We start from the raw sequence: 12,567 nt of genomic DNA, 5'->3' as shown, positions 1-12,567 counted from the left end.
GATGAGACCACTGAACTTTTAAATATAACTTTAGAACTGTCTAAAGAGATGCTCAGCTGTCATATTTGCTGATTTTATCGAGCACAGTACTGCAGGGCTCCAGCTTCCAATTTGAAGTGGTGCATGTTGAACTCAATGAGATAATGGAGAATATAGGGGGAAAAACTGCAAAAGTAGTTCATACTTATCTTGAAGCTCTGTGGAAGGAGCGTGATGATTCAAAGCTGGCTTGATAACTCAGATACTTGTTTACGTGTTTACTTGTGCCAACTTACCCTCGACCATTACTCCGTACTGCTTTAGAGTAATTGCAAACGAGACATAATCACAGCTGAATTCTATAGAGATACGTGGAAATGCAAAGTTGCTGGCAGGAGCAGTCTGGTGATGTTTATGGGTCACAGATGTTGAGAAGTTACTGCACACCAGGAAGCTTGACTACAATTGAGAAATGACTATATTTTGTATATAATCCTAATCTGTCAAAATACTTTCGGCACCCTGAAAGACGAGGACCCATGTTCAAAGAAGATCTGCCACTTCTTTGTCACTCTGCCATTCCACAACCCAAGTAACAAGACTATGTAGCCAAAACATCAAAGTTGTGCAGCACAAATTCTCGGGGATCTCACAGTGGAAACATTCTAAAATGACACAAACTGATAAAATGATATGAGTGAGCTAATGGCTAGAAAAATGCTTATTAACTGCTCTTACGACCAGAAAACAGCGAGCATGTTGACATACCAAAAACTGACTGCACAGCAGGGTGAGGTTGATGTTAGCAACTGCACAGCAGATGCCTGTAGCAGCAGGTTGTCTGCCAGGAGCATGTATGGTCAAACCAATATCATAGGGCACAAGCTGCGAATTCACATCAGGAATTCCCAGAGCACAACATAGGTAAAAGCAAATTAACCTTAGCTGCAAGAATAACACTTCCCAACCAACCAAGAAAGTTAGCTAGCTATCCAGGTAATAATAATAATAATAGTACAGCTGTAACAGCAGAAGTAGCCTAGGTGAAAAGTTAATTCACAATAAGAGAACGAGTGAGACGATAATCGTAGCTAACCTAGAAGTATGATTTCAGCCCGTATTCAGTGCTAGCTAACAGTGCATTGTTTTGTTTTGGGGGTTTTTAAAGATTATTTTTTGGGCATTTTGCCTTAATTTGATAGTCCACAGTGAAAAGAGATAGGAAAGACAGAGAAAGAGAGAGAAAAGGAGGGATGACGTGTGACAAAGGCCCCAGGTCAGATGTGACGTTGGTACACGCCTTAGCCAACTGAGGCAACAGGTTTTTGTTATGTAAAACCCACTCAACGTATTTGAAGGTACATTTCTCGGTCGTAATCTTCACATCATTTACTTTGTGAAGATGGCATTGGTGGTGATAAATGAAGAGTTCATACCTTCTGAAGCTTTCAACGGATGCAAATCACATTGCAAACCTTTTTTACTGTGGCACTTATTCTCACCTTGGCATTTTATGTATTACAGCTCTTTTTTTTTTATCATACACTTCTGGTTTCTCCTTTTTCCAACAGTGTAAGGACACCTCTTTTCTCTTGATCCATGGACTAAGGTGAAATATGCAGGCCTTCAAATACTATACATATACATATAAAGAGCATATACAGAATCAATATTTCATGCAGTTTGAACAGAAGTCAAAGACACGTGTTTGACAGTCATTGTTTTCTCACAGCAGATAGGGGATAAAGCTTTGGGGGAAAAACAGGACTGATGGTTTCCCTCTGTTGCTACTACATGCTGTATGGTAGTACAGTAGTCACCGCAGCATACTACACCCTACCTGTTTCTCCCTCCAGAGCAGCACCCCCTCCTCAATCAGTTGCTGTTTGAGTCGCAGCCCCTCGTCCAAGGTCCTCATCTGGCCCTCTACATCTGCTCTCTCCCTCTGTCCCAGATTCCTGGAGGAGAGAGAGAGAGAGAGAGAGGGAGAGGAGGCACGGTCCCATCATTACTGAGAAAACGTCGCCCACCCCTGCTATGGTCTTTGAGATGGCACAATCCAATTTTTAAGGGCCCACGATGCACCAGGAATCCAAATGGGAAAATAGAAGAGTAAATAAGATGGGGGTGGATGCTCTGTGGCTGAACTAAATTGTTTTCGAAGTCTGGCAAACACAATAAGAGTGTGGACTTTGTGAAATCGTAATGAGATATACTCTGCTCGTATGTGGTTTTGAGGCATATGGCACAGAATGAAGTAATAGAGGACCATCCACAAATGGGTTATTGTATTAGAAGTTGGGTTTACACGGAAGAGTACATTTCAGCATCGTAGTATGGCCAATCTCTGCAGTGCAGCAGAGTGAAGACTGTAAATATGACCCTCTGCAGTTTGAGTTCATATAAACATTACATTTCTGAAAAAAGACAAGCCGGACTTCAGGCTTCAGGGAGTTTGTTTACAGACCTGCCATTTATAAAATATGTAATTTACAGCAAGGAAACGATCCCACAGAAACACGTTTCTCTTCATGAAAGCCACAACAGCAAGGGACTAATGAGTGTACAATTTACAGTGATAGAACTTTAACTGTAGATGCGGCATGATGGGAAAAGGAAAGGGTAATGGGGTGGTGAGTCAGATTCTCTTTATCCAGGATGAACTCTTCAGAACACGTCCCTGATGGATATACATTAAAGAGAAGGGCTGCGTGCCAGTGGGGAGTCTCAGGAACCTACGTACTGGACTACAGTAGGTTTTTTATCATAGTGACACCATGCCCCCTGGTGGCACAACAAATGAGTCACTGCCACATGGGCCCAGCACAATTAAACAGCACTAGTACAGCAGGTTTGCACTGTTGCTATAAGCAGTAATGTTAAAACCTAAGATAAACAACCTAGGATAAACAAAAACCTGTCTTTTTTTATTGACCTAACCAAGTTTCAAGTTTCAAGTTTATTTTCCATTTACATAAAAATGCATCAGAATTCTTAATCACAAGCCTCATGTCATTCAGGCAAAAAACACATAAGAGACAAGGTAAAAAAAAAAAGAACAAAGACACATAAGAAGCAAGATTTTAAAAGAAAAAAGCATATTGTTGATATATTTCCCTTGCACCATGGTTTGGGTGAATACTTGATTCAGATTCTGATTCTTCACCCACACATGGCCCTTGTAGTCTCTGGTGAAAATGCACAAATCTGACAATTTGAGGGATCCCCAAGTCAAATATTTACTCTCAGTATTGATTCAACCGACCTGCACGAGTTCTGGCAGCGAGTGTGGCTGTTGTACTCATCTGAAGCATCGCAGCAATCTGACAAGAGGAACAGAAGAAACCAATCCATTACACACCGAGACAGAGGAACGCACCACATCACAACATCAAAGAAAGTGAGCAATATCTCTTTTTTCTGAATATTTAGGATTTGATCCATACATAATTTCTGGGTCTGATGCAATATCAATAATTAGGGATGAAAGTTAAAATAATATCTGATAAAATGAAAAAAAAAAAGAAGTCTGATATAATTGATTTGTGTGATAGCATGGTACTATATCTGATATATCTGATGATATCTGATATAATTGATTGATTTGTGTGATAGCATGGTACTATAAAGATACAACTAAAGTAGTATCTTTCACATTTGCTACATGGAAACTACATGGAACACTCGTAGTAAATTGTGGCAAGGCAAATTGATCACTATGATCTTTTGCTTCTCAACGTACATCATCTTCAAAGCCCTTTAATCACTTAACCAGAATTATTCAAAAACAAGATTAGATAAGAATAATCATGTGATTGTGGAAAAAATAAATGCTTTGTTTACAATGTATCATTGCCAATGGCAACAGCCTATTTCTGTGAAAAGCCAATATTGGCCGATAACATCTGTGCATTTGTGTTAAACTGATAAAACTGGAGAATAGTGCAGATGTTGTTGATCTAGACTGTCAGTTTTGACTGGTGAAGAACAGATCCTGGTGTCTGCATGAGATCTCTCTCTGGTTTGGAGAAGGTCTCTTGAGATCAGCCACTTACAGGATCAGCTACATGATGTTTTATAACTGCTCAGATCTGGTTTTGGCTCAGATGCTTCAGCCAGGAGAGTGGTCACAGTGTGAAACTCCTCAATTACCCAGAGCCCCATTGGCGACCAGTGGAAGAGGGGCGTTAGAGCCCAGCAAAAGGAAGTCAATGAAAATCTCTCAGCGAACCGTCGAGGAGGAAAAGCGACGCTGCGTTAGCTATTAAGTGGCTCCATTCAGGGCAGGGAAGGTATGAGAAGACAAGTGGGAGAAGAAAAAGAGGGACAATTGAGGAAAGGGAGCAGAAGGCTGTAAGAAATCTTCCTCTATCCTCTTCACTCTTCTCTCTCATTTTCTGTTGCCATCTACGAGAGCGCCGGTGACAGAGAGGAGTTGTCGACAGCGGAATGTGTTGATTTTATCCAAAGTGGGGTAGGATGTAGAAGTGGATGGGAAGGTGGGGCTGCAAACCGATCTAATTTGGCTCGAGTGTGGCAGGTTTCACAAGACAGAGTGGAGAAAGGACTTGAGAAAAAGAGCAGAATGTTGTTCAAGGGAAATTGAGCGAGGAGAGTGAGTGTGTGTGTGTCTGTGTGTGTGTGTGTGTGTGTCTGTGTGTGTGTGAGTGAGTGTGTGTATGCGAGAGAGGAGTTTTGTTTGCTGTGTCTACCTCTTCATCTCTGTTTGTTTGTACTACAAAAAGCAGTGACAGTGTGTACAACAACTTCCAACATGTCCGCCTTCTGACAGCATGTAAAATATGTATTCCTGTGCATGTGCGCAAAACAGGGAAAAAGCAAGCAGTGGGTATAACATCTTAAGTGCTCTGCATACTTGAGTGGCTCACCCACTGTCGCTAAAGGCAGCGCTTCTGCTCTTGTGGAATCACTGAAAAGCAGCATATAATCCTTCCTATTATGCTTATGTGGTGGGTAATTGAAACCATTTAATTTCATTCATATGATACATCCCTGAGTGGTTTGTGAAGCATAATTCATAACATATTGTCATTTTGACTAAAACCTCACAAACACCTTTGAAATAAGAAAGTTGCTAAAAAAAGTAGCTCAGTCTTGGCACCATATCTTTCCACTAGCTTTTTAAATGACTATTACAGCCATTCATTTTCTGCAAGAATAAATCTGTTTTCCGCCTGCCTCCTCCTGCCTCCCTTCAAAAGGTTGTCTGAGGTTTACCAAGGTCTCCTCTCAAGAGGTTATTATTTTATTCTAATATAATGCAATAAAGAAGGCCGTACCACAGATGCCATCGTTGACTCGTGAAGACTGGATGTAGTGTGGGCGGAAGCCCAGGTTGGTGCAGTAGAACCGGCCACCAGGACAGGCTGCAGTGCCTACAGAGGGCGAAGAGCAGAGGTCGATGTTGCATAATATCTGACTTGCAGAAACAAATGTGAAAACTATTTGTGATACGGCTCCATACATAAAGGCTCCACCCAGTCATCAACATGGCCAACATGGATGCACTGCCTTTGTTGCCCTTAGGGGGGCAATGTCATTTAGTCACACATAAATGCCTGTTTGTGGGATCACTCACAGAGTTTTCACATGAATAATCAGGTCCTTTTTTTTTCCTGAATCTTTGAATGGACCAAAACAAGGATTAAAGCCTATTGAATCCCATGATCTTTTTCTGGTTCCCATCACTTCTGATAAGGACACTTTACAGTTCAGACCTGTATTTTTCTTTATATGTCAATCCTCCTATGACTGTTATAGATGACAGTATTTGCTTCTTTATGTGAAAGAAACCTCTTATCTCTTATTATGGAACCTGATCAGGCTAATGATCGCAACCCGTTTTAAAATACTTAATATTGAGCTTATTTGGAAGCCTTTGCAATCTGTTATTTATCTCCAATTCAGTGAATTTTCATCAATATAGAATTAAAATCACCAGACGTGTGCTTTGATTCTAACAATATAAATCTCTTAAGTGAAACCACAAAATCATGTGAACAAATTTTACAAATAAAGTGCACCAGAAAAAGAAAACTGAGTCTGGAACATCTCTCAAGGAGCTCTACTTCTTGATTTCCTCCAGAGGGGTCTGAGTGTGTTTGCAGTATTCACATGCACAAAAAGACTGATTAATCACTGAGTTCAGATGAAAGACAAAAAAGGAACAAATGTGAAAACACACACAGTGGGATGATATCAAGTCGAATCATTATTTTCCCACAAAGGGAAATTCTGTGAGTAGCAAACGTTAGTGCGTAGGTTTACATGATGAGTAATACTGAAGAATAAAAAAGCAGTGATGGCACACAGTATGCTAACATTGCCCCACACACACACACACACACACACACACACACACACACACACACACTCTCGCCCATGGACACACTTCTTTACCTGGTTCATCAGAACCGTCTTCACAGTCGCAGTAGTCATCGTTCACCTGCTCAAAGGGGATCATTTTAGAGCCATCGATGCACAGGAAGGTCTTCCTCTCTCTGTAGAACCGCTTGTCTGTTACAGAGTGAAAACATTACAGACTGATACATGCTGATGGCCTTGAACTGCAGCTACAGATGCAACCTAACAGACTCAGGGGCAACACTACAACAACAACAACAACAACAACATTTTGCACAGTAAAATTCCATGTGCTATGCATTAATGTTGGCAGCTCTATAAATATTTATTTTTGGATGTAAGCCCAGTTGAGAACAGTGTCACTTCATCATGCTGGCTGCTGAATTTCAGACACTGTAATGAAATGTTAGTGAAACTAGGGGCTGGCATTATGCCTTCTACAGGTCAATGTACTTTAAGCTATTCAACTTCAAGTAAAACAACCACAATACAGTGTCTACCTACCCTACAGCCAATAGCAACAATATATATACTGTATATACTTCAAAAATAAAATCCCTCACTTCATGTTTCCTGTGTTGCAACTATGGAGCTGTTACAACATCCAGGTTACAACACGCATAGCATTCATACATGTAGCACTGTTTACAAAGATGTTGACATTAGTTAGCCTAAGCTGGTAAGGGACACTGCACTTACAGGACAAAGATATTCCTCTTATTTTCCGCGAGTCAACGCAAACAGACCAAAAGACAGCGGCAATAACAATGTGGCAACGCATGTCAGAGCGCAGGCCTTGAAAACATTTACACTCCTGCCACACAAAAACCTGCTCAAATGTTTTTCATGTTCACATTAGTCTCCACTTCCAACCTCCAACATTTCACTGTCAGTGTCTTCCTGAAACACACGGTCACGTGACGCACCCGAGGCTTCCCGTTGGTTGTCGTGCGAGCCCCTGTGATTTCTACGACCAATCAACGGTGAGGATGGCTTTTGAGTCTGGATGGAGAAATATCTTCACAAAAGTTTAGGATGTTTATATTTGAAATGATAGTATATCTAGAAGTTATTCTCTTTTATTAAAAATGGAAAGAAAAGCAGCTGGTTTCCCAAGCTAGATAAATGTACAGTAGTCTAAACATTTGCCTAACTTTTCGATTTCTTGAGGAGGTGTAGACTTCACATGTGATCAGATATTGTAAGCACAGCATGGAATATACATCCTCAACATCATAGCACAGCATGCAACCACAAAATATTTTCAAATATACCAAATGTGAGTTGCCAACAGACAATAAATCATGAACACCAGGGTCATATCTGGAATTTAGCAAGCAAACAGAAGGGGGAGTGGGTGGGTTACCATGGTTTCCTGGTTACCTGTGAAGAGTAAACCCTGTAACTTGGTAGCCATGTGTTGCAGGCTTTTGTACCAAGCAAATGTATTACAAATTAATGCTGATGTCAGGTGTAGTAGACTATAAATTGCTGTCATTTGCATAGGATAAATTGATTGACTTTACAGGCAAGAATGTGTATAAACTGCCACTGAAATGCATCATATAGGCCTCAAATAGATAGACCTAACAGAACAAAATCAAAAAGTTGAAGCTCAATATGATGTTAGGCAATTGTGAGGTACTGAACAAATTGAACAAATGAAATGACCTGGAGATAATCCTCACCATTTCAAAGCTATTCTTAGAAAGCTTCTTAGAAAGCTGATGGTCTTCAGTTCCTCCAAATCCCCCGGCCGTATTGTAACTATGTAGAGAGTGGAGCTTGGCTTGCATAGCACTGTTTGTACAAGAAAATGTTTGCACAAAAGTGAGTCAAAAAAATGTTTCACTTGCTGTCAAAAGGCTTTGAACCAACTGAGGAAGTCCATAAATTAGTTTGGCGAGGAGATGTTAATGTAAACTAGAACATGGGCTAGCCCCGGTCTCAAGCGCCAAACTTCTTTTATATGTTTCAGCCAAACTCCTCTCTACAGAACTGTTGGCTTTAACTGCCCAAGAATTATTGTGATTAATGTAATTGTATTGTTACGATATTTATGGCCTATATTTATTCCTTATGACATTGTGATCTCCATTCATTTTTCTCAAGTCAAATTGAGGCTTATTTTCATTTTATTAAAAAGTCTAGTCAGAGTAAGGAGTCATCTGAGTTGGAGAGTTACAAATTACATGTAAAGTATTACTTTAATGTGGCAATATAAAATACACAGTAATCGGACTACAGATACCTTTTATAAAATAAGTGGTTACTTTCAGGTAGATAGATAGATAGATAGATAGATAGATAGATAGATAGATAGATAGATAGATCTTTGCAAAGTATATCCTTCTATTATGTTGTATAATTTTGATAAACTATAAGACACACTCATACAGAAGGTATACATGGAACAAAGATAAAACAAGAACACCCGTTGATAGCTTTATTAATAATAAACAATCTTTACAAAATGTACACTTTCAAAAATATACTGAAACAAGTTAAAAGAGAAAATTGCCAAACTTCAATGGCATTATGCAGTGATTTTAGTCAACAGCTTTAACAGTTTTCAGGCACTTAAAAGGATCTTTAAAGAAAATTCTGAAAGCTAATTTACAATTTGCAATTATTTTTCATGGTTAAGACGTGTGTAGAGTCCTGTGTTGCATAGTGACTCCTTGCTCTGGAGGTAGGAAAGGTCTCGGATCATGCCCGGGAAAGAGTAGGAGTCCAAGGGCGGGCGCAGTGGAAACACCGGCATCAGTCCGGATGTCACATACGGTGACATAAAACTTGTCATGCCACCACTTGCCGAAGAATAGGCCAGCCGCAAGGGATTGATACCGAAGCGAGGGTTGAGCCCGTACAAGCTGTCGCCGCCGGCGGGCGTCGGTGTGGCGTGGAGAGGAGAGAAGGCAGACTTGGTCCCCAAAGCGCCCAGTACGCCTGGCAATCCCGCGTTAGGCCTGAGCGCGCTGGGGTGACCGGACAGAGACAGGGCCAAGCCGTCAGAGTTGATTTTGTTCTCTTTGGAGCTAAGCATGAGTTCAATAGCTTTCACAATGTCACCTTTGCACGTTCTCACCACGGACTCCAGGGTGTCCCGTTTCTGATGGGGGAAGATCTTGGCCATGACGTCGGTGGGGTCCCGGTCCAGAGTTGGGTATTCCTTGGGTTTCTCCGACTCGCTCCCCGACTCCGGATCCGAGGAGGACAACGACCTCTGCGGGCTCTCTGTGTGGTCTGACCGCTGGTCAAAGACTGGGGACGGACTGGCGCTGTCGTCGTTGAATGTAGCACTGGCGCTGTCCTTGCTTGGAGACAGCTCCTTCTTGTCACTTGGAGAGGCCAGACGTGCGGCGTGAGGTGCAAAGAGAGGTCGACCAATGAAACCGTTGTAAAAGTTGTACTTGCTCAATTTATCATCTGAAATGGAGATAGAAGAAAATCAGATGGTTTTAAATCAGCGTTACTCATCTCTGCACGCTTATGTCAGCATTCAGCGTGTGCGTAAAATTATGCATAGAGGCATAGAAAAGTAAAACATTTTAAATATTTGATTGTATATATTTTATGTAACGCAAATACCGTATAATTTACTGCACATAAACGGAATAACAACACTTAGCTGTAGGCTACATAATCATCTCACCCAGTAGTGGTAAATAATAGAAATGACCTCCATTCAGTGATCAGCATAAAACATCACAACCACTGATATAAACAAAATTCAATTCGATTTTCAGAAAAGCATTTATCTATAATATACTATACTAGGCTATACTATATTTCTATACTTTATACTATGATGTATGGTATTAAATGACGCCCTCAAGATTTATGTTAGCCTAAAAAGGTTGGTAAACTCTCTTCCCCAATAAAAAGGTGAATTATGGTGCCTTTTACTCTCCACCACATCCCCGATTTCACCATCTCAACTCACCATCTTTTTGGCTTTCTGTTCCGAAAACATCAACACTGGGAACTGCTGGGGTGTCACTGGTAGCTGCTGGTATCCCAGGCCCTACGGGTGACGCCAGAGGGACCCCGGGTTCCCCTCCAGTCCCCGAGCCGGGGTACAGGAACCGGAGCTCTCGGGCCTCGCTCTCCTCCTGAGCCTGTTGCCTCCGCAGCGCCACCTGCGCGGCCATCACCCTCTGCCTCTCCGCTATCAGTGTGCACTTGGCGCACACGCAGTCTCTCCAGCGGCAAAAGCGCTTGTGACCTTTGAGCGCGGACACCACGCCGTGGTTCCTGCATCTGGCGCACTTCGGGGTGCGGGGGTAACCCCTCTCCAGCGCGGGGTTACAAGCCCGCAGGAACAGAGGCGGGGGGCGCAGGAGGGAAGGGGGCACCTGCAAGCCCCCGACCGACAGCGGGTTGGCGGTGTGCCCGGCCAGGCCAAGCGGTCTGATCCTGCCGTCCATTGCTCTTGGGGATGCGCACAAGGTCTCCGGGCCGTCCAGTGCAGATAATCAAGTGCAGTCACTCAGGTTAAGTCGGCCTTCTCTCGGTGACTGGAGTCTCTCTACTGCCGCTGGCACCCTGAACTAGTGCGCTTTAAGTGTCTCCTCTCCAGGTGGCTTGACATGAAATACAACACCATGGTTACACCCCTTTCCGCTCCAACCTCTTAATACCCTATCATGTTTATTTGAGTCCCGGATGAATAGTGGTCTAATCTGATGTAATAGAGCCTAGATAGTTTTAGGAAATGTTAAGTTTCAGGCCTGTCCAGCAACAGTCCATAAGTTGTATGGTATTTAATTGCAAATGGTTAAAATAGTGTTCTATAGGAAATGGCATTCAAACTGTTGCACTGAGCCTTTTTAGGACCAATGCCATTGCAGAGGCTGGCCTGCTATGTCTAATTTGCACCCATCCTTCACCCTGACACTGTGGACTTTGTTGAATTGGATAGGTGTTCCCAAGAAACTCAACTAAGCTATTTCAAAATGGCAACAAAAGCGATGTTGCCTCAGGTCAGCTAGACACAACACCTCCCGTTGGTTGCCCTATTGAGCAATGAATATTCACTATTAAGAGGTTCTTAACACAACAATGGCCCTAATAGCCACAAAAGGAACAGGTAATTAGCTACCTGGTTATTCTGTTGAACAAATTACCTTGACAAAAGACCCATCTGTCAACAAACAACCAGTGAGATCAGTGGATAACTAATCACACCGTGTCACATGTTTCATTCATTTCTCTCCATTCAAACAGGATCCAGTTACACGCAACAGCTTGCCTTACCGTTATTACATGAAAACAACAAAACATAATGTGACAAACACACTGGCAGTCACCAGGGGCGACACATACCTAAAACAATGTTAGCCTGATATGCACATGCACATGTATGCATGTGAACATATGCCACACACAGACTTATTGCTTTTTTCAGCAGTTAGATACTTGCTCTCATTAAGTATGGCAATGAATTTATTGTAGTTTAAGGACTTTTTTATAATGTGTGTGTGCACACATGCATACATGCCTGTGTATGCATATGTATGCACTCGTGTGAGTACTCATGCATTTACATGCATAATGGGCAAACAGACACTTTGAAATAAAATGTTAATAATGATAATAGCCCTGGCTATTAGACATCTCATAATCATCTGTAGATGTAAGAGCTCAGACATCAGTGGCCTCTCTGTGGTCTCCCTGTAGTTTTGATTCTACTAGACTCCCTCTGAATAATACATGTGGGTTAAAGAGGCATTGGATGGAAGCACTCAACCCCCTTGTGGCGTTTTGCCGAGATAATGATCCCCCCAAGGGTATCTCTAAGGAAGGACTGCTACAGCTGCTGAAGGCAGGAAATTTTCTTATGGTATAATAACCAATAATTTGATGCAAACGCATCTATTATTAGTTGCTAATATTATTACTTACTATACTTACAGACTGGTGGGTGTTGCAACTTGCTGATAAAAGGAGATTGTTTTTCATTCAGTTCAAAACTTAGAAACTGATGGAGCGATTTCTATTTAATTTGTGCTATTCCCTGTTTCCACATCTTCCCTCCTCTTTTTGCTCCCTCCATCCCTCCACCACTCTCTCCATTTGCATCTCTGCCTTGCATGGATGCCCACTCCATCAGTCCCTAAGTGATGGATCTTATCAGCAACATACCTACCTGCTGTGGGTATCTGCTGTGTTTGGGGAGCTGCACATGCACACATGCACACG

General features: G+C 42.0%; 2 protein-coding genes across 3 annotated transcripts in view; both read right to left on the bottom strand.

Moving 5' to 3' along the window:
* The window catches only part of LOC139914361 (glucosidase 2 subunit beta-like), a 125,332-nt gene extending 118,106 nt beyond the window's left edge, over window positions 1-7,226 (bottom strand). For both annotated transcript variants that reach the window (XM_071902661.2, XM_071902668.2), the window contains exons 1-5: window positions 7,063-7,226; window positions 6,400-6,516; window positions 5,280-5,375; window positions 3,245-3,302; window positions 1,820-1,937 (exon numbers count right to left, since the gene is read on the bottom strand). In XM_071902661.2, the coding sequence (XP_071758762.1) occupies window positions 1,820-1,937; window positions 3,245-3,302; window positions 5,280-5,375; window positions 6,400-6,516; window positions 7,063-7,144 (471 nt within the window). In that variant the 5' untranslated portion in view covers window positions 7,145-7,226. The remainder of the gene's footprint in view (window positions 1-1,819; window positions 1,938-3,244; window positions 3,303-5,279; window positions 5,376-6,399; window positions 6,517-7,062) is intronic.
* Window positions 7,227-8,824: 1,598 nt separating this feature from the next.
* LOC139914418 (doublesex- and mab-3-related transcription factor A1-like) lies at window positions 8,825-10,889 on the bottom strand. Its single transcript, XM_071902745.2, has 2 exons — window positions 10,310-10,889; window positions 8,825-9,792 (listed from the first exon to the last, which is right to left on the bottom strand). Exons 1-2 carry the CDS (start codon window positions 10,791-10,793, stop codon window positions 8,993-8,995), a joined length of 1,284 nt encoding a protein of 427 aa, XP_071758846.1. The 5' UTR covers window positions 10,794-10,889; the 3' UTR covers window positions 8,825-8,992.
* Between the last annotated feature and the right edge of the window lie 1,678 nt (window positions 10,890-12,567).

Source organism: Centroberyx gerrardi, chromosome 23, assembly GCF_048128805.1.
Source record: "Centroberyx gerrardi isolate f3 chromosome 23, fCenGer3.hap1.cur.20231027, whole genome shotgun sequence".
Taxonomy (NCBI): Eukaryota; Metazoa; Chordata; class Actinopteri; order Beryciformes; family Berycidae; genus Centroberyx; species Centroberyx gerrardi.
This window is presented reverse-complemented; position numbering and strand designations above follow the sequence as displayed.

Coding starts and splice junctions, on each gene's coding strand:
- LOC139914418 (XM_071902745.2), bottom strand. CDS start 10,793: ATGGACGGCAGGATCAGACCGCTTGGCCTGGCCGGGCACACCGCCAAC. Junction 9,793..10,309: donor AACAGAAAGCCAAAAAGATG/GTGAGTTGAGAT, acceptor TCTCCATTTCAG/ATGATAAATTGAGCAAGTAC.